A 22,545-nucleotide genomic window follows, 5' to 3' on the forward strand; every position below is an offset into this window, starting at 1 on the left:
GCTTCCCGCCGCCTCCATTGGCCCGGGACGGCAAACTGCAGCGAGTGGGGGCCGCGATTGGCCGTACCTGCCGCGTCAGCAAGTAAATAAACTGGCCCAGCCCGGCCCGCTAGGGTGCTTACCCTGGCGAGCCGCGTGCCAAACATTGCCGACCCCTGGTATAAATTATAGCTTGGGCTGTCAAAGGGGCCCAAAAGGAATGAAAATCAATGGAAAATGGGAGCCTAAATTCCTTTGAAAAATCCTTCCCATATTCTCTAGGTGCCTGGAAGCTAGCAAACTGTTTCACAGATTCTAAGAACTTGAAAACACAAGGGCTCTGAAGAATCTCAACAAAAGCAGAATGGACGGTGAGCAGTGATCAAGTTACAGAAACCAGCGACCCTTCAGGATAAAGTCTAGGGACACATCTCTGGTTAAGGGTACAAAAAGAACGTCAGATAAAAAGATAAGAACGGCCGTACCGGGTCAGACCAAAGGTCCATCTAGCCCAGTATCCTGTCTACTGACAGTGGCCAATGCCAGGTGCCCCAGAGGGAGTGGACCAACAGGCAATGATCAAGTGATCTCTCTCCTGCCATCCATCTCCATCCTCTGACAAACAGAAGCTAGGGACACCATTCCTTACCCATCCTGGCTAATAGCCATTAATGGACTTAACCACCATGAATTTATCCAGTTCTCTTTTAAACGCTGTTATAGTCCTAGCCTTCACAACCTCCTCTGGTAAGGAGTTCCACAAGTTGACTGTGCGCTGCATGAAGAAGAACTTCCTTTTATTTGTTTTAAACCTGCTGCCTATTAATTTCATTTGGTGACCCCTAGTTCTTGTATTATGGGAATAAGTAAATAACTTTTCCTTATCCACTTTCTCCACATCACTCATGATTTTATATACCTCTATCATATCCCCCCTTAGTCTCCTCTTTTCCAAGCTGAAGAGTCCTAGCCTCTTTAATCTCTCCTCATATGGGACCCGTTCATTTTAGTTGCCCTTTTCTGAACCTTTTCTAGTGCCAGTATATCTTTTTTTAGATGAGGAGACCACATCTGTAAGCAGTATTCGAGATGTGGGCGTACCATCGATTTATACAAGGGCAATAATATATTCTCCATCTTATTCTCTACCCCCTTTTTAATGATTCCTAACATCCTGTTTGCTTTTTTGACCGCCTCTACACACTGCGTGGACATCTTCAGAAATTTAAAAAAAGATTTAAAAAAAAAAATCACAGAAGTTTGTAGGCAGTAAGCCTCAACTTATATATATAAAGTTTTTAATTGGGAAATTAATTATCTGTCAATTTCCCTATCAAACTCAGAAATACAAGTCCCCTCTCCAAAGATTTCCAAGAAGCAGCAGCAGTATCTTCTGTGAAGACTATTGAAGCTAAAAAGACCCTTTAAGAATCTTGTAAGTTTTAAAAAGGCAATTTTGAGAAATTGAAGACTTTTTATATGAGAGTATTTGTACTTATTTGAAACAGAATTTCAACTCCTATTAAACCCTAATAAAACTACAGGAATATCTCAGAAAATGGGCTAAATACGCAAGTTAAAACTCTAACCTAAAATGTTCTGACAGCTCCCTCCACAAGAACAAAGATAGTTATTACAGATTGTACATTCATGTTCTAAAGATGCTACCAGAACCACCTCATGAATGTCCAGTCACGGAACAGGTGACAGCAGTGAATATTCAATTTGAAGTATGCCCTAAAAGAGGTGTGTCTTGAACCTCTAGTCAAACTATGAAAGAAGAGTACATTTTTCTGAATTAAGCAAGCAGCATGAATCTTGCTCCTCTCTGTCAACTTCAATGACAAACCTGTCACACTCATCTCTTTAGAGCACACAAGCAGCAGCAAGATGACAAAGAACAAAGAAGACCCCACACAACATTAGGAAGAAACAACCCTCCAGTACAGCACTGCTTCTGGAACACAATGAGATCACCATGATTTCACATCAAGGGTGAAAGATTGCAAATGCACGAGATCAGGGGTCTCAAACGCCCGGCCCGTGGCAACAAAAATGATTAGGGGTCTGGAGCACATGACTTACGAGGCGAGGCTGAGAGAACTGGGATTGTTTAGTCTCCAGAAGAGAAGGATGAGGGGGGATTTGATAGCTGCTTTCAACTACCTGAAGGGGGGTTCCAAAGAGGATGGAGCTCGGCTGTTCTCAGTGGTGGCAGATGACAGAAGAAGGAGCAATGGTCTCAAGTTGCAGTGGGGGAGGTCTAGGTTGGATATTAGGAAACACGATTTCACTAGGAGGGTGGTGAAGCACTGGAATGCGTTACCTAGGGAGGTGGTGGAATCTCCTTCCTTGGAGGTTAAGGCCCGGCTTGACAAAGCCCTGGCTGGGATGATTTAGTTGGGGATTGGTCCTGCTTTGAGCAGGGGGTTGGACTAGATAGATGTCCTCCTGAGGTCCCTTCCAACCCTGATATTCTATGATTCTATGATCTGCGGCCTGCGAGTCTCCCCAATGTGGCACATGGGGCTCCAGCAGTTTTGGGGCCAGGTCTCTCTCTTGGCCCCACCTGTCCTCCCAGGCACTCCCCCCTCAGGGTCCCTAGCAGCACAGTGGAGCTGAGCAGCGTCTGCCTGCTCGCTCCAGTGGCTGACGGCCCCTCCCTGCAGCCCAGGGGTCGGGCAGGGCGGGGCTATGCTGATCTACCTTCCCAGGGGACTCCCTAAGGAGAGGGGGCCATTGGGTTGTGACAGCACCCCCTCCCCACACTCCCCCTCCTGCCCCCAAACTCCCTCCCAGAGCCTGCACCCCATCCTCACATCCCCAACCCCCAAATTCGCCCCCAGAGCCTGCACCCCAAACCCCCTCCCCCACCCAAACTCCTTCCCAGAGCCCAACCTCTCACCCTTCTGCACCCAAACTTCCTCCCAGAGCCTGCACCCTAATCCCCTATCCCAGACCTTCTCCCCCACCCAAACTCCGTTCCAGAGCCTTAGGCAGGTGGGGGGGAGGGAAGAGTTTTTGGGGGGCAGATTCTGGGTGGCATGAGTGACATTGGCCCCCAGGGAGGATCTGAGGACTGGCACTGGCCCTAAGGTAAATTAAATTTGAGATCCCTGCACTAGATTTAATTTTTTCTTGTCATGATTTTTAAATGGGATATTGAAAAGCTATTCTACTTTATGATAGTAATGGCTTCTCCTGTTAAACACCAAAATGGTTTAGACTATATATTTCCATAGGGGAGACATATGCTAACCTGGATAAACCAAAAGAAGCAGTGGATTTAATTTGAATATTAGAATTCTTAATATGCCTGTCTCAAGAGAGCTCCTTGAATAACTTCTAATTTAAACACCTTCTTTGCTTTCACAAAACTTCGTTAAGATCACTCTCTTTATGTTATCTTTAATAAAACAAAAAAGCACTCACCTACCCATAAACAAAAATTAATTTGCCCATCTACAAAACACAACTCACTATTAGTGTTGAAAATATACTTTGGTCTTAACTTATCTAGATAAGAGTGCCCCATCAGGGACAGGCCCACTCTCAAAGGTGCAATCTCAGTTAAAAATTTGCCACAGAGAAACATATAAAGAAGATTGTAGCTATAGTAACCGCTGTACATTATTTGTTTTTTGTTCTGTTTTTAATTTTTTTCCTTTCTTTAATACAGTCATAAATAATAATAGTGATTACACTGCTCTACAGCCAAAATGCTTCTGAAATAAATGTAGTCAAACTTTACTAATTCTGGGTCACTGAGAACGAAAATGATGCTTAAAATTGTTGATTGGCTCTAGTTTCCAAGATATGCTATTGGGTCAGTATATATGACCCTTGACTTGGGAATGGCGGAGGATAAGTGAGTTATAAAGGGAAGGGATCTCAATTTAAACCAGAAATGACTAAAATACATCTTTGACTGGATCTATGAATAAATCTATGACTGGGTTTGGACAGTACTTGCTTTTTAGGCAAAACAATGAATGATGCAATCTGAAGCTGGTATTGCGTCATACATGATATGAATTGCATCATGTTATTCCTAGAAGTCATGGATGATGCAATCATAACGAAGCTTACATCACTCTGCTGAACACATTGCCCTATATCAGCTCTAGAAATCATACAGTGTCGTGCTCTCTTATTTGTCAGTGTTTGATTTTGCAAAGGGACGCATTTCTGTTTAGCCAAAGTGAGCAGAGATGCTTCATACTTGTGTGAACAGTGCGGATAACTTCTGCCATGTTTGTGGTGAAGTGACTTTTGCATCACAAAAGCGCAGTATAACCACTATGGTTAAGAAAGCCTACCACCTTTATTTTGGCTGCAAAATTGGAGATCAGGACAAGAGGTGGGCCCCACACATATGCTGCAATGCTTGTGCAACAAATCTTCGCCAGTGGTTGAACAGGAAAAGGAAATCTATGCCTTTTCCAGCGCCAATGATTTGGAGAGAGCCAACAGAACTTACCAGCAATTGTTACTTCTGCATGGTGCCTCCAGTTGGGAAAGGTGTGTCAAAGAAGAAAAAGTGGACTGTGCATTATCCAAACATTCCATCCGCTATACGCCCAGTACCCCACGGAAAAGAACTGCCGGTTCCTGATGCACCAGAATCATTTTCACTTGAGTCAGACGAGGAAGAGGAAGAGGATGAAACTTCTGGTCCTGAACCATCAATGTCACAGGACCCACATTTTCTCCCATCCTCCTCCTCTGAACCACACCTCATAACACAAGGTGAACTGAATGACCTTGTCAGGGATTTGGAACTACCTAAGAGTAAGGCAGAGCTGTTGGGCTCCAGACTACAGAAGTGGAATCTCCTGGCAGATGATGTTAAGGTTTCCATATTCCATGACCGTCAAAAGGATCTTGTCCCATTCTTCTTCATGGAAGGTGATCTTGTAGCCTGCAACAACATCGATGGTGTGATGGCAGCCCTCAACATCGTTCACGATCCAGATGAGTGGAGACTGTTCATTGATTCATCGAAGACGAGTCTTAAAGCTGGTTTACTGCATAATGGCAATGTTTTGCCATCAATTCCAGTTAGTCATGCAGTCCATATGAAGGAAATCTATGACAACATGAAACAACTTTTGAGGTGCATGAACTATGACCAACATCAGTGGCAGCTTTGTGGCGATTTGAAGGTTGTTGCTCTCTTGCTTGGTCTGCAGACTGGATACACAAAGTACTGCTGTTTTCTCTGCGAATGGGATAGTCGTGCAAGAGATTCCTACTACATCAAGAAAGATTGGCCACTCCGATAGTCATTGGAGCCTGGGGAGGAAGAGTGTTCAGCATCCACCACTTGTTGAATCAAGGAAGATTTTTGTTACCACCCTTACACATCAAGCTGGGTCTGATGAAGAACTTTGTCAAGGCCATTGACAAAACACAAGCAGCTTTCAAGTACCTCCGTGGAAAATTTCCAAGGTTAAGTGAAGCTAAGATAAAGGAAGGTGTCTTTGTTGGTCCTCAGATTCGTGAACTTCTTCGAGATGATGCATTTGACCATGCATTGCGTGGCAAGGAAAAGACGGCATGGAAAGCCTTGCAGTTAGTGGCAATAAATTTTCTCGGAAACAGACAACTACAGGTTTTTGATGGAAAACCTCCTCAAGGCATACAAAAAGCCTTGGTTGCAACATGTCACTAAAGATACATTTTTTGCACTCATCTAGATTTTTTTCCACCGAACTGCAGAGCAGTGAGCGACGAGCACGGCGAGCGATTTCACCAGGACATTGCAACAATGGAGAAACGCTATCAGGGCAAATGGAGCCCATCAATGCTTGCAGACTATTGCTGGACAGTGACAAGAGATGCTCCATTTAATGAATACAAGAGAGAAGCCAAGAAGCGCCGAGTAGACACTGAATATTATACTAAACTATGTACATAATAGTTCTTTGCCATTTGTTTCATAATAAATTTTATTTATATAACCCTTTTGCTGATTTTTAAAGTGTTACATAAACAGGACAGGTGAAATATTATCATGTAAAGCAACCATAAACACATTAAAAGACCTAGGTTTACAATTCATGATTAAAACTCTACTATCTACACAATATACATAGACATAAAATGTAAAAACTTAAATATCTTAGAAACAGTAGCCAATCAGTTGTTTTAATTGTCATATTTGAATTCAGCACATCAAAATACATAATAAATAAATCTCTGAAGCAGATGACTTCTCAAAAATTGTAGAACGGTGTTATTTTTAATCGTGGTGTTCCCTAAACCATGGCAAACAACCCCAGGTGACTAAGATAATGGGAGTCACATCCCAGAATGGATATTAAGAGAAGCAATTTGATTTGGCCTACCATTTCTTGTTTATTGAGACTACAGATTTTAGTAATTTGCGGGATAAAATTAGTTGGTGCTCAATATCTTAACACCACTTCTTATCCTACAAGTTAATAAGCATGAAAAATTAAATTGCAAGTTGGGTAGAGGAATTAAAAAGAAGCTATACATGTAGCCTAAAGACAAGTGTCTACCACATTAGCATTAATGAAAAAGTAGCATTAAAGAAAGTAACATTCCGATCAATTATTTAAAACATTTACACAAGTGATATCTAGGAAGCATAACCAGTTATTGATTTATGAAAAGATAACATTTTACAGAAAATTCTTCAGGTAATATTTACCTTGCAAATAAGCACTGAACTTTAGAGAGAGAGAGAACTCATGGAAGAATCTAGGCTGGGGTGGGCAAACTACGGCCGGGGGACCACATCTGGCCCTCCAGGCATTTTAATCCAGCCCTCGAGCTCCCACAAGCCCTGCTCTGTGAGGCTCCAGGAAGCAATGGGATGTCCCCCCTCTGGCTCCTACGCGTAGGGGCAGCCAGGAGGCTCCACATGCTGCCTACGCCCCAAGCAATGCCCTCACACTCCCATTGGCATGGAACTGCAGCCAATGGGAGCTGCAGGGGCAGTGCCTGCGGACACCTTCCCCCCAGTTACGGATCCTATCCAAGGAGCTGCAAGGGAGTGGTGTGGAGCTACTAATCCAGCTGCGTGTCAACATGGAATTGTTAGATGAACATATCTGCCAGGTTTAGGGCATCTTTGTGCCAGCAAGCAGCACAAGACCACAGTGCAACAGAGAATTGAGTTCAATGTCTTGAAAACGTTTAACAAGTTGGGGGGCGGGAGGGGGGGTGAAAATCAACTCTTAGTCTTATACTATTATTTGCATTAAGATGACGCATATAAGAAAAATCTGTTTACATATAGCAGTATGGGTGGGAGGGGGCGGGAAACAGGAATTTTCTGCATCTGCCTGCCTGCTACACTGGTTGAAAATTGCAATACAAGTTTCCACCCACCCTGCAGCTCTGTGACGGAGATCTGTTTAATCTGATGATTAATGGCTAGGCACCTCAGCTGTGCAGTGTAAACAGCAATGTCTTCTATAAAAGTGATTTTAGAAAAGTGGGTAACACTAAAGCCTTTATCAGCAAACCTGGGCAGAAAGGGGCAATGTATGTCTAGTGTGGAAGTTTTAGATAAATTACAAACATTCTCATTCTGTGGGTTCAAATCACACCACTTTAATATTAAAGAAAAAAAATATAAGAATGCCACATACATCACCACATAACAGGACCAAATTCTGCAGCTGCCACCCCTAAATTCCATGACATTGTTACATTATTTTACAGTAATGAAGTATCTTTCGTTTCCACCCTTATGCTCCCATGTCTCACAGCTGAAAATCATTTTTGTCAAATTAGTTGATCATTTCCAGGGACAGTTTATTTCACTATGCCAGGGGTCGGCAACGTTTGGCACGCGGCTCACCAGGGTAAGCACCCTAGTAGGCTGGGCCAGTTTATTTACCTTCTGACGCGGCAGGTTGGGCCGATCGCGGCCCCCACTCGCCGCGGTTCGCCGTCCCGGGCCAATGGGGGCGGTGGGAAGTGGCGCGGGCTGAGGGATGTGCTGGCCGCGGCTTCCTGCCGCCCCCATTGGCCCGGGACAACGAACCGCGGCCAGTGGGGGCCGCGATCGGCCGAACCTGCCGCATGAGCAGGTAAATAAACTGGCCCGGCCCGCCAGGTGCTTACCCTGGTGAGCCGCGTGCCAAACGTTGCCGACCCCTGCACTATGGCCTCTGGACAGCCTACATCCACACTTTCCTGGCCTCTGCTCCCAAAATATTCTCTAGTTACCCACAGCTCAGATCTTTCTTCCCACTCCTGTGTGCCAGGGAAGAAAGAAACTTCTAGCCAGCTTCTGTGGGTCATCTCACCAGCTCCCCCTGGTCTGCAGCTCCATTGAACAGTGCAGGGAATATGCAGTGTAATTCAATTAACCCCTCCTTGTGAGGAAAGCCGGAGAGCAAGAAGTAGCTGCAATCAAGAAGGAAAAACAATGTAAACAAATCCAAAACACCACCTGGGCACTTGGCTGATACAAAATGGTAAATTCCATAGCAAGAATATGATATCTTCCATTATTGTTTGAAGTGTTGTTGTAGCCATGTTGGTCCCAGGAATAGTAATGCCAGCCTGTAGTTTATAGCGACAAGCTTTCTTTTGAGACCAGCATTCTCATGGAGAATGTTAAGTGTAATGAGCTCTGCAAGATTCCAGTGTGATGGTTCTCCTTGCTGGTTTCTCAATTATATATTGACTGACTCAAAGATCCTCTTTGGCCAACCATGAGTGATTTAAAAAAAAAAAAAAAGTGTTCTTAAGAATTTGAGGAGGTTTGCTTGTAGCAAAGTTTGCCTGAGTAGGGTGGTGGTGCTAGAGATAGTACAACTGCCATCACCAAGTGCTGAAAAATACCAGAAGAGCTCATTGAAGAAACCATTTTCCCCTATAATGTGACTTCCCATATAAACAAAAACAGAGCTCCATCCAGACAGGGACTCAAGGAGGGCTGAAAGTGCCTCCAGTGTTTCGGATTCTTTTATGCAAGCTTGTCTACTATGTTGGGCCTACAGCTTTGGGAATAAGGAGGGGTTGCTGCAAGCTGTAATGCACAGATCCCCCTTAGGTTGGAAGGAAAATAGGCAACATAAACAAAATCTGCCCACTGAATCAAGGGAAAAGACTTTGTCAAAAGGTAAATTAGCAAAGTTTTGAGGTCTACTTTGCTATGCAGATAAGGAGAGCAGGAGATTTCGAGGCCACCTTTCAGTGCTGTTAGGAAGCAGAAGAATACAGGGCTTTATGAAAGACAAAAGCCAAGCCCTTCCCTTCCCCACATTGACAGGTCTGGCTCTTACCTCCTAGCTTGCAGAAGAAAGAAAACACACTGCCCAAAATGGCAAAACTGAACATGAAGAACATTTCCTCTTGCTATTTATGTATTAACTCTGATGTCTGTATCATAGCTCCCTGATAACTATTAACATTTACTGAAGTATAGTATACTAGTGGCTTTCTTGGGCTGTGGGATTATACTTTGTTTACCACTGACTTTTAGAAGTACTTCAACTGTTGACCCTAAACCAAAATATTCGCAAAAGAAGTTACTGGTGAAATCCATTATGGGAAGGAAAAAAATAATAAAAAAGAGAGCAAATCGTGTTTTATTAAAGATAGATTAAAAACTGGGGAACTGGTCCAATCTTTGCAGCTATAGTACTATCACACACCTGATGAATGTTTGAGTTTAGGAGCTTACCTTAGGTGGCCACTTCTTGCAGAAAAAATAAATAAATGTAGTAAAGCGTACTCATTTATGTTGTTGCTAAATTGATGTGCTAGTTTCTTGGGCTACTAATGCATCCATTCATGTTTATTTTCTTGTCAGAAACACGCACACCACCAAGAAGCTGCTGGTGGTGGTGTTTGTGTGTGTTTGTGTTTTGCAGAAGGTTGCAGATCCCATCCTATTACTCCCGACTCATCTGAAACTGCTGCATTCCAAACTAGCTGAACAATGAAAGCAACAGTCCAAGGTCTCATTTTTCACCAATGAAAGCTAAGATTGTGTAGGAAAATAAGTTCTTACCAGGTCACCTTGAGCAAATTAAGGTAGTAATTAACAACCCCACCACAAAGTCAAAATCTGCTCCCAATTGTTATGTATTTTAGAAACTGTTAACCTGGGCATTCTGTCTAGTCTCAGTTTGCAGGTATAATAATATGCCACTGGCTATCAGCTTTTTACCAGTTCTCTCAAATGCAGACCTAACCGTGGTTATCTATGTCTTTGTCACCTGCAGACAGAATTACAATGCATATTCTGTGAATATTTGAAAACTTCAGCTAGAGAGAAATGCATCTGTCCATATGCTTACCTATCTAGACATTTTTCACCAGTGCTCTGTAAATTACATTGGCTTTCATTTCTAGGTGCAACACACGTTTTAACTTAAGCCCTACGTGGTTTGTACCACTTGTTCCCAAAGACTGTTCACCCTTTGTTATACCTGCAAGCTGAGACTAGACAAAATGGTCAAGTTAACAGTTCCTAGATTTGTACATCAGGAAACTGGTGCTAGAGTATTGTCAATAGAGAGGCTGTTGGAAAACTGTGTAATGAATTGTGCTAGTCATACATATAACCCAACCCGTTAATATATTAAACAATGTTAGATAAATGATTATCTATATTATAGGAAGATATAAAGGACTTTTTTTGTTCTTGTACATGTCCCTGCTAATGCAGAATTTCAAAATTTAGCTTAAAAATTATTGTGTAAACCATGACAACTGGTTTGTGTGTCTTACTCTGTAAAACCCTGGTCTATATAAATAGCAGGTGAAACCATCACAAGAGAATTGTTAACTTCAGGTTCCCCCACAAAACAAGTTAACATGCAAAAACCCAAGGCCACAAAAACAAACCAGTAAGATCAAAAACAATTTGAAGGTGCCAGTGGGGTTGACAACAAAGAATAAATCACAGAAGTGAATTTTAGCAAGGTAAGCAAAAATATATTCGTTTAGGTTAATTATTGTGATTTATGCATACAAATGTTTAGTTGGGCTTTAGAATGGATAGGTATGAGGCAAAGTTATGGAACAGGGTATAAAAAGATAATGATTGAAAACAAGCATGGAGAAGACACAGGGGAAGAACACAGCAGACACCAGAGATTTGAAAAAAGTCACCCTGTCCCCAGGAAACGTAACTTCTCTTGCCTTATCTGTTTTTGAATGTATATGTAATTCATAGGTGCTAACAGCACTGTCTTAAAATGTACAAAATAAAGGCTACTAGAAACGGCTTAAAGCTAAAGGGGAGTGGATCTCATTTGCCTTCCAACAGGCCCTGATTCTGGAATTAGTTTGCCTCCTTAGCTCAGGGTCCAAATCTGTGGATCTTCAGGACACACCCTTGCAGGATCCCAGAGCTTGGGCTCCGGCCTGAACCCAAACACAGCAATTTTTCAACCATAGCCCTGTAAGCCTGACTCAGCTGACGTGGACCAGTGTTTTTAATCCCTGCATAGACATATCTTGAAAGCCTATTTGTCTAGAGTGAGTTTGACTGGGTAGGAAGTATTTTAGTGGACACGGTCTTAATTTATATTTAATGACTAACCTAATTTATATGTGAATCTAGTACATTGAGTTAGGTTCATTCTATGAACTGAGATAAATATTGAGACTGGAATGTTTAGTGCAGCATACTTTCTCCCATGAGTCACTTTATGCATGGAACAAACCAATCTCTAAAGCCACTGTTCTGATCTATAAATACACCTCTACCCCGATATAACGCTGTCCTCAGGAGCCAAAAAAAAAAAAAAAAAAAAAAAAATCTTACCGCGTTATAGGTGAAACCGCGTTACATCAAACTTGCTTTGATCCACCGGAGTGTGCAGCTCCGCCCCCCCGGAGCGCTGCTTTACCGCATTATATCCGAATTCGTGTTATATCGGGTCGCGTAATATCAGGGTAGAGGTGTACCTCAAAAACCATTTCTATCTTGATGCCTATGGTAAAATGCCAGCTGATAATGGCTAGTAAGGACAACTAATATTTAAAGATTATTCAAACTGTTAATTGCTCAGTTTGGAACATGTGTTCACACAGGCTATCACTGTTAGTTTTGCCATCAACTTCATAATCTCCTCCATTTGTTTTAAATTAGACTAATTCTTTTGGGCAGGGGATGTGTCTTGCTATGTGATTACACAGTGCTTAGCGGGGGGAGGGGGGGGAAACTGGGGCCTCTTGGACTGCAATAATACAAACAATAGTAATGAAAATCCATATTTAGAAAAACGTCCTTATGAGGGCATATACTTTAAAAAGCGTGTGTGCAGTTGTTTGCACCTGCAAACTGGATAGAGACCTGGTCCTATATATCCTCGCACATTAGAACACAAAGCCATGTCTATATTAGGAATGTTTTCCAGTATAGCTATATCAATATACTATACTGCCAAAGTGTTCCTATTGTGGAAACAACTTTACCAGCAAAACTGTGCTTTTGCTGATATAGCTTAATCCAGCCATTTTACATCCCTGAATGAAATAAGCTATACCAGTAAAAGTGCAGTTTTGAGGATATAAATGTGTCTATACTAGGGGCTTTTGCTGACACAGCGGTCAGTCAGATATCACACCGCTTCATACCCCTTACTGCTATAGCTATGCCAACAGAAGTTTGTAATGTAGACATGGTCTTTGTCAACCTCTTATCAAGGAGATTAGGAGGAAGTTTACCATATGGGCAGGTCAACCACTTTGAGGGTTACTTTGCAACTTCCTCTAAAGTGTCTGGTACCAGCCACTGTCGGAGACAGGATATTCGACTACACAGACCACTAGCAATTCCCATATTCCTATAAATTTTCCGAAGTCCTTCTAAATAAAGAACTAAATGCAAAGAGTGGTTATAAACATATTCCTAACTCAGTGGCTGTGTCTTTTCTGATTTAATGAGATCACTTCATGACAGAATGTTTTGCAGCTTCCCTTATGAAAAATGACAGCAGAGGTTCCATTTTTGAAGTTATACTGGCATTTACAAGTAGATGTGTCACAGTGGGTTAAGTTAAGGCAAAGTCAGAAAAAAAAATGAAGAGTTTTAATGGAGAATGAAAAAAAGTTTAAAAAAATTGCAATGCCTTGGGAAACCATGAATTGAATAACCTTCTGCTGCTCAAGCAGATGTCCACAAAGGTTAACTCAAAACATGTGAAGGGTTACAGAAATGTATGAAACATTAAGTGTTTAAACTGTAAGGGAAAAAATAGAATATTGCTAAAAAGTTTACTTAGTTCTTTCATAATATTCCCTCTTCCCCCAAATATTTTACTGGCAGCAAAATTAAAAGACTTTTTCACCATTCCTAAACTGTATCTTTTAGCACATAGTGGTCTTTGTGTTTATTATATAACAGGTTTTCCTTCTTTGCACATTGCTCCCAAATCTACCTATTTTTCACATAAATAACTTGGCTTACACTGATGGCATGCAGTATCTTACACCAACAAAATTCTTGCGGTGCTACACATCTGAAGATGCTGCCACCAATTCACAGCTGACTCAGCACTGCAATTATATTGTTGGCCCCTTTGAAGTGGATAGAACTGTGCTCCAGACAAATGTCTGCACTGAACTCAGGCAGCCTTGGAAAGTCCTTCACTTTTAGCTGACCCAAAATACAGAGCAAACAAATGCAATGAAGGAGTATTATCTGAAAGCTGAGCCCTTCTGCCAAAATTAGGCTGCCAATAATATTGATGATTAGATGTTCCTCTTTTGCCCTGGCTGCCACAGCTCTGCAGAAGAGGTTCCATAAGACAAGTGCTTTGAGGCTGTAATGCACTGGACTCCTCACATCTGGTGCATGTAGCTCAGTTTGGGGGGAGGAGGGGAATAAATGATGAGGTCGTGGACAAGGTAAACCTTAAACACACGTATCCAAGTTCAACAAAGAATCACTGAGTAGTATCACTTAGACAACATAATGATGAACACAGAATAAAGAACTTAGAGGGAAAGAAGAAGAAAGGGCTCTTCCCCTTCACATTGTCAAAGTCAATTGGCTGAAGTCACCTGACCCTGGTTCAGTCAGAGACTGAAATTACTGAGAGGGTAATCATGTAATGAAAAACAGTTAGTTTGATTAATAGGATTGTGTACAGCTTTTTAAGGATGTAAAATATATAATGGTAGTACAGAACAGAGCCTGTCTGGTCTTGCAGAATTTGAGACAGGAAGTTCTCCACGTGGAAAAAAATCAGTTTCTCCCATAAATAAAAATAAATAAAATACCCTGTAATCCCATTTAACAATCTAAAAATCTTTGTCCAAAATCTAACCCATTTCCAGGTGGCTGTACAAAGATAGTAAACAATGCTAAATTTGGTACTTCAGAGTTCCAAGAAATAACATTGTCTCATTAAAAAAGTCATGTTAAACTAAGTAGACTTTGCTACTTATTTTGTGTCAACACAACTGCCTGTAATCACCACTGAAAAGGGTAATTTCCATACCTGCTTTAACTGTGAGCCAAGCAGTTAATTATCACAATTTACACAAAAATCACTTCCAAAGATATAACTTAAGACTTATCCTGACATTAAATTATGCCAGCATCAAGCCAGCATTTCAAAACCTTTCAGGCAAGCCATCAATTTTCCACACCTGCAGGAGAAGTCTCTTTCTCCCTTCATATATAAACCCCAGCCACTTCCCAACAAAACTACAGATTCATAAAGGTTAGATATCACACTGGAATACCTAAAACAAATAATAAATACTAAAACATGTCCATTTCTCTCCTAAGAATGCAGGAGCAGTGTTAATGTTATGCTAAATTATTACAGCAATGAGACTGGCTCACACAGTCTCAACGTACTAAATTTTGACACAGTTCTCAATTCTAGCCCACATACATTTAATTAGGCAGGATTGTGCCATGATCATATAATCCCAATCCAACTTCACACAAATTGTATCCTCCCAGGCAGCACAGGGCCATAAATTCTTGTAGTTTATAGGCACTACAATCACTAATAATGAAGAATGCTGATAGGGAGCATGTGTAAGAAGTATGGCAAGGTGGAGTTCAACAAGGACAACAGGTAGAAATGTATGAGAAAAAAACTGAGCAATGGAAGGAACAAGTGGCAAGAGGTAGAAGGAAGAGGAAACAGCAAGAAAGAGGGGGAAGGAAGAGAGGAAAGAAAGAATAAGAGACATTAGGAGACAAAGAAAGGACAGTAGAGAACCAAAGAGAGATACCTCTTCTCAGCCCTAGTCTATACTATTAGTTTAGGTCGAATTCAGCAGCGTTAGATCGATTTAACCCTGCACCCGTCCACATGACGAAGCCATTTTTGTCGACTTAAAGGGCTCTTAAAATCGATTTCTGTACTCCTCCCCGACGAGGGGATTAGTGCTAAAATCAACCTTGCTGGGTCGAATTTGGGGTAGTGTGGACTCAATTCGACAGTATTGGCCTCCTGGAGCTATCCCAAAGTGCTCCATTGTGACCACGCTGGACAGCACTCTCAACTCAGATGCACTGGCCAGATAGACAGGAAAAGCCCTGCAAACTTTTGAATTTCATTTCCTGTTTGGCCAGCGTGGCGAGCTCAGAAGTGACCGTGCAGATCTCATCAGCAGAGGTGACCATGGAGTCCCAGAATCGCAAAAGAGCTCCAGTATGGACCGAACAAGAGGTACTGGATCTGATCGCTGTATCGGGAGAAGAATCCGTGCTAAAAAGACGAAATGCCCAAATATATGAAAAAAGTCTCCAAGGGCATGAAGGACAGAGGCTATAACAGGGACCTGCAGCAGTGGCGCGTGAAATTTAAGGAGCTCATGCAAGTCTACCAAAGAACCAGAGAGGCAAATTGCTGCTCCGGGTCAGAGCTCCAGACATGCCGCTTCAATGATGAGCTACATGCCATTCTAGGGGGTGCCCCTACAACTACCCCACCCCTGTGCGTGCACTCCATCAATGGATTCTCACGCAACAGGGATGCAGATTTTGGGGACGAGGAAGATGATGATGAGGTGGTGGCTGAAGATAGCGCATAGCAAACAAGCGGAGAAACCGTTTTCCCCGACAGCCAGGAACTGTTTATCACCCTGGAGCCAGTACCCTCCCAACCCACCCAGGGCGGGCTCCCGGACCTTGAAGGTGGAGAAGGGATCTTTGAAAATATAATATATGGTTTAAAAGCAAGCGTGTTTAATGATTAACTTGCCCTGAAGACTTGGATGCATTTGCGGGCAATACAGCTACTGGAAAAGTCTGTTAACGTGTACGGGGATGGAGCAGAAATCCTCCAGGGACGTCTCAATGAAGTTCTCCTGGATGTACTCCCAAAGCCTTTGCAAAAGGTTTCTGGGGAAGGCAGCCTTATTCCGTCCTCCATGGTAGGACATTTTACCACGCCAGGCCAGTAGCATGTAGTCTGAAATCATTGCATAAAGCATGGCAGAGTATGGTCCCAGTGTTTGCTGGCATTCAAGCAACATCCATTCTTTATCTCTCTGTGTTATCCTCAGGAGAGTGATATCATTCATGGTCACCTGGTTGAAATAGGGGAATTTTATTAAAGGACATTCAGAGGTGGCCATTCCTGCTGGGCTGTTTGCCTGTGGCTGAACAGAAATCATCCCCGCTGTTAACCACATGGTGGGGGGAGGGGTGAAGCGATCATCCCATTAAATTGGGTGTGTGTGAGGGGGTTAGTTGGGTTTGTGCTGCACGTTAACCCGAAAACCACAGCCCCTCCTTTTAAATGGCCAACCCAATGGGTGGTTGGTATGGGAAATGGGGCGCTGCTGTTTGAAACCATTTCCACATGTTATGAAGGTTAAAAAAGGCCAAAAGACTGTGGCTTACCATGTCTGCCTGCAAGCCAAATTTTGTTGCCCGCTGGCCCTGCGTGTGATCTCTCACACCAAACCGGCAGGCCCTCAATATAAGAGGCTACGTAATGTTAACAGCTTGGTTCGCCGTGAAAGAGAGTCTACCATTGTTCTCTAAAATGTGTCTTTTTAAATACTTTTCTCCCTTTTTTCCTCCCGCAGCTGCAAATGTTTCAACTCTCCCCCTATCAACTCCATCCCAGAGGCTAGCAAAGATTAGAAGGCAAAAAAACAAAACAAACAAAAAAAAAACCCACACGCATTCGCGATGAAATGTTCTCTGAGCTCATGCAGTCCTCCCACACTGAAAGAGCCCAGCAGAATGCATGGAGGCAGACAATGTCAGAGTGCAGGAAAGCACAAAATGAACGCCAGGACAGGAGGGACGCACGAGAGGACAGGTGGCGGGGATCAAGAGGATAGGTGGTGTCAGTGTGATGAGAGGAGGCAGGACGCAATGCTGAAGCTACTGGAGGATCAAACTGATATACTCCAGCGTATGGTTGAGGTGCAGGAAAGACAGCAGGAGCACAGACCACTGCTGCAGCCCCTGTTAGGGAGGAGGGCGATTGGTTATGTGGCTAAGTTCCATAGCCTCCTCACCCAGACGCCCAAGAACGGGGCGGGAGGGCTTCCGGGCACCCAACCACTCCACCCCAGAGGACTGCCCAAGCAACAGAAAGCTAGCATTCAATAGTTTTGAAGTGCAGTGTGGCCTTGTCCTTCCCTCCTCCTCCACCCCTCCCGGGCTACTTTGGCAGTTATCCCCCCATTTGTGTGATGAATTAATAAAGAATGCATGAATTTGAAACAACGACTTTATTGCCTCTGCAAGTGGTGATCAAAGGGGGGAGGGAAGGGTGGTTAGCTTACAGGGAAGTAGAGTGAACCAAGGGGCGGGTTCTCATCAAGGAGAAACAAACAGAACTTTCACACCGTAGCCTGGCCAGTCATGAAAGTGGTTTTCAAAGTTTTTCTGATGCGCAGCGCGCCCTGCTGTGCTCTTCTAACCGCCCTGGTGTCTGGCTGCGCGTAATCAGCGGCCAGGCAATTTGCCTCAACCTCCCACCCTGCCATAAACATCTCCCCCTTACTCTCACAGATATTGTGGCGCACACAGCAAGCAGTAATAACAATGGGAATATTGGTTTAGCTGAGGTCTAACCTAGTCAGCAAACTGTGCCAGCGCGCTTTTAAACGTCCAAATGCACATTCTACCACCATTCTGCACTTGCTCAGCCTATAGTTGAACAGCTCCTGACTACTGTCCAGGGTGCCTGTGTATGGCTTCATGAGCCATGGCATTAAGGGGTAGGCTGGATCCCCAAGGATAACTATAGGCATTTCAACATTCCCACTGGTTATTTTCTGGTCTGTAAAGTAAGTCCCTTGCTGCAGCTGTTCACACAGACCAGAGTTCCTAAAGATGCAAGCGTCATGTACCTTTCCCGGCCGTCCCACGTTGAAGTTGGTGAAACATCCCTTGTAATCCACCAGTGCTTGCAGCACCATTGAAAAGTACCCCTTGCGGTTTATGTACTGGCTGCCTTTGTGCTCTGGTCCCAAGATAGGGATATGCGTTCCGTCTATCACCCCACCACAGTTAGGGAATCCCATTGCAGCAAAGCCATCCACTACGACCTGCACATTTCCCAGAGTCATTACCCTTGATAGCAGCAGCTCAGTGATTGCATTGGCTACTTGGATCACAGCAGCCCCCACAGTAGATTTGCCCACTCCAAATTGATTCCCGACTGACCGGTAGCGTCTGGCGTTGCAAGTTTCCAGAGGGCTATTGCCACTGGCTTGTGAACTGTGAGGGCTGCTCTCATCTTGGTATTCTTGCGCTTTAGGGCAGGTGAAAGCAAGTCATAAAGTTCCATGAAAGTGCCCTTACGCATGCGAAAGTTTCGCAGCCACTGGGAATCATCCCAGACCTGCAACACTATTCAGTGCCACCAGTCTGTGCTTGTTTCCCGGGCCCAGAATCGGCGTTCCACAGTATGAACCTGCCCCATTACCACCATGATGTCCAAATTGCTAGGGCCTGTGCTTTGAGAGAAGTCTGTGTCCATGTCCTCATCACTCTCATCACCGCGCTGCCATTGCCTCCTTGCCTGCTTTTGAAGTTTCTGGTGCTGCATATACTGCAGGATAATGCGCGTGGTGTTTACAGTGCTCATAAGTGCCGCGGTGATCTGAGCAGGCTCCATGCTTGCTGTGGTATGGCGTCTGCAGGAGAGCAGAGTGGCAGAGGAAGCGGTCGTTCGATGACGATGGTTTGCAGCCCTACTGCGCCGTCTGCTGCCAGCAGCACCCAAGACACAACAGCGGCGGCTGAGCTGAGCTGAGCTGGCTGCACGCTTGCCGTGGTATGGCGTCTGTACGAAAAAGAGGCATGAAACGATTGTCTGTCGTTCCTTTCACGGAGGGAGGGAGGGGGGCCTGATGACACGTACCCAAAACCACCCGAGACAATGTTTTTGCCCCATCAGGCATTTGGAGCTCAACCCAAAATTCCAATGGGCGGCGGAGACTGCGGGAACTGTGGGATAGCTACCCACAGTGCAACGCTCCGAAAGTCGACGGTAGCCTCAGTACTGTGGACACACTCCGCCGACTTAATGCGCTTAGTGGGGACACACACAATCGACTCCTATAAAATCGACCTAATTTCGTAGTGTAGACATACCCAGAAAGAGACAAACAGAACTGGCTCTAATAACCTTCTATGCCCCATCTCCTTCTTGCCAATAACCTACCCAAAATCACATAACAGAAAGGGGAGGAATGATGTGAGTGGAGAAGAGGGGCCACAGAAGTCATCATACAAAATAAATAAATAAATAAATAAATAAATAAATAAAATGAGAGCATAGCCCTTCATTTTAAATGCTGTTAAATTTCATAAATTCTAGTACTGAGCCCTTCTCCACCTATTAGTTATGCAGACATGTTAGCAACATTTTGTCTCAGTTTATTAATGCTGCTTAAATGGCCTTTTATTAAATATCATCCCTTCCCTTCAATATCTTGCAGAGTTAAATTAGGAAATCAGGGTCTTTGGCCAGGTATCTACATGCAAGGTGACTTCAGCAGTCCTAGCTGATATGAGGTTGACATAAAAAAAATCCTACTGCACACAAAGGAGTTGTTCTTACCAAAAATGTTCTGAAGCTGACAAACAACAATGTTCAATTAAGTAATGTTTAAATGCTTACAAAAAGATTTTTTGAAATGTTATATTTTTTTCTTATCCTTTCAGTAGACATACTGATCCTTTGTGCACCTGGGTGTTTATGTTGTCAGCATACCTTTTTACACTAAAGTAAACGAAGCTATGCTTTGATCTTAAACAAGAAATGTTGCTGAAAATTCAGGACAAGAAAAAGCTTTTGATTACTGAGTCCGCTCCATTATTTTCATTGAATATAGCCAATGTAACAGGCTGAGCTTCTGATTTTGTAAGACTGGAAACACAATACATCTGTTTAAAAACAAGTGATCTTAATCTACAAGAACTGGTTAGAATTAGCCTGTTTGAAGTTGGTTAGAAATCACAGACTGATTAGTGGGGTGCCATTCATTCAGACTGCGTTTCAGAACAAAAACTGGATTTAAGATGATAATACCTTATTTTGATTGCTATGATTCAAAAAAATTTATTTTAATATAAATGCTCCTGGTATCCCGCTGAGTAAGCCCCTTTCTCTCCTTGCTCCCCCCCCCTAAAAATTACCATATTTCATACTGAAAATTAAATCTTTTCAGGATATAGTGTGCTCTATGAGAGAAACATTCATAAAATATAATAACTAGTAAACTGTGATCATTAAGTTGCTAGTTTATTGATTTAAAGCGTGTATTCATCCCAGGAAAGACAATATGCACCTAGAAATGTCATTACTATGACATTTTAAATATGTATTATTCCTTCACCTGCAGCTTTAATTTCCTTTAGGAAGCTAGTATATTCAGTTGAGAGAAGAAGGAAATCATGACTGGCACTTTTGGCCCCATAGAAAAGAGAAAGGACAAGTGGATTGATAATTTTTGTTTGTCCAACATTATTGGATATGGACCTATATTTTCCTGACTTTAATGAGTCAAAAGGCTTCCATTTATAAGAGTCTGGCCTAACATTAGTTCTGTATTACCTAGAGCTCCAATCAAGGCAGAGCACCCAGTTGTGCTAGGTGCTGAATAAAGAAAAACTAAACTCTCTGCCCCAGACAGATGCAATAAACAAAAAAAGTGAGAGGTGCAAGGTAACAGTAGAACAGTTATGCATAACTAAGAAAGCCAATGGGACAAACGTGAACAGGATGTCGCACTGAAACATGATGTTCTATTTTAGTGTCAGCAGTATGTTGCATAGATCCTTTTGTTATTTAAAAACAAACAAACAAACAAAAATGTTGACATCCTGAAAGTGAGGTTTGCAGGACTGCTTCATCACCCTGCAAATGTGAGACGGTCCCAGAAATACTAGGATGGGTGGAAACTATTGCGGGTGTAGTTTAAAACACTATGAAACTCTTGGAGAGCACAGTAACAAATGATACTCAGTGTTTCTAGTGGGTTCCTGCAGGGATTAGTTCTTGGCCCTACACTCTTTAACATTTTTATCAATGACCTGGAAAGGGACATAAAATCATCCCTGATAAAGACTGCAGAGTCAACTAGCATCTTGGCACTGCAGAAAAATAGAATAGCTAGAACCCAAATAAGGACGAGTTGTTTTTACAAAGATAAATAAATAAATAAAATAAAAAAGTCAGACGTGGGATTAAAAAGTGGCTTTTCATAGATTCATAGAGTTTAAGGCCCGAAGGGACTATTAGATCATCCTGTATATCACAGCCCATGACATTTCTCCGAGTTACCCCTGTATTGAGCCCAATAACTTATGTTTGGAGCAAACATACTTTCCAGAAAGGCATCCAGTCTTGAAAAACTTCAAGAAATAGAGAATCTAACCAATTCCCTTAGGTGTTTCTTCGAATGGTTAATCACCCCCACTGTTAAAAGAGGTGCCTAATTTCTCATTTGAATTTGTCTGACTTCAGCTCTCTGACATTGGTTCCTTTTGATACCAGTTATTTTTTTAAATGGTTTTCATTCAAAATCATGGAGACAAACCAAAATACTGTTCTGAGGTGGAGAAAGTGAGATGCCTTCTTGTAGACAAGGAGAATATTTCACTGCAACAGAAAAGTAGTTGATATGGGAGCAGAAACAAAAAACTCTCCTTCCAGAGCTTCACACAGAGTAAGAATATCCCTATGGTGTGGGAAAAAGGGTAAGTGAACACATCATATATATTGTCATTGATTGCCCATGTGGCTAGAATAAGGTACAATGAGGAAGCTTTACAACAAGGCACCAGGAGGAGAAAAAGATGGTTGTCTGTGAATCTGAAATTTCAAGAAATCAATGAACCTGCTGCATCATTCGTTTAATACCTTTAAAAGTTTTTACTTTATTTAATGCAAAAAAGCTGAAAGAGGACAACATGCAAATTAAAATAGCGTATCATCTCTTTGCAGCTACACACTGCTCCGTTACATGGCAACTCTGCGAAAATTAGGTCACCTTTCTTACAAACAGCACAATTATGTAGGCGTACCATGCATTTCATTTATGTAATTTAATACTCTTCCTGGTAAAGTACGTTGAAAGACTACTATATATACACATTCCTAAATTTTGTCACACTGT

The 22,545-nt window shown here is 42.7% G+C and overlaps 1 protein-coding gene across 2 annotated transcripts in view; it reads right to left on the minus strand.

Annotated features, from left to right (window-relative positions):
• MLYCD (malonyl-CoA decarboxylase) overlaps nucleotides 1-22,545 on the minus strand; it is a 62,105-nt gene that overhangs the window by 9,939 nt on the left and 29,621 nt on the right. Inside the window, exon 5 of one of the 2 annotated variants that reach the window (XM_065567277.1) lies at nucleotides 11,771-19,205. The exons of the other annotated variant lie outside the window; for it this stretch is intronic. Coding sequence (XP_065423349.1) covers nucleotides 18,774-19,205 — 432 coding nt within the window. The 3' untranslated portion in view covers nucleotides 11,771-18,773. Of the gene's footprint in view, nucleotides 1-11,770; nucleotides 19,206-22,545 lie in introns of those variants that run through there. 2 annotated transcript variants of the gene reach the window in all.

Source organism: Chrysemys picta, chromosome 14, assembly GCF_011386835.1.
Source record: "Chrysemys picta bellii isolate R12L10 chromosome 14, ASM1138683v2, whole genome shotgun sequence".
Classification (NCBI taxonomy): domain Eukaryota; kingdom Metazoa; phylum Chordata; order Testudines; family Emydidae; genus Chrysemys; species Chrysemys picta.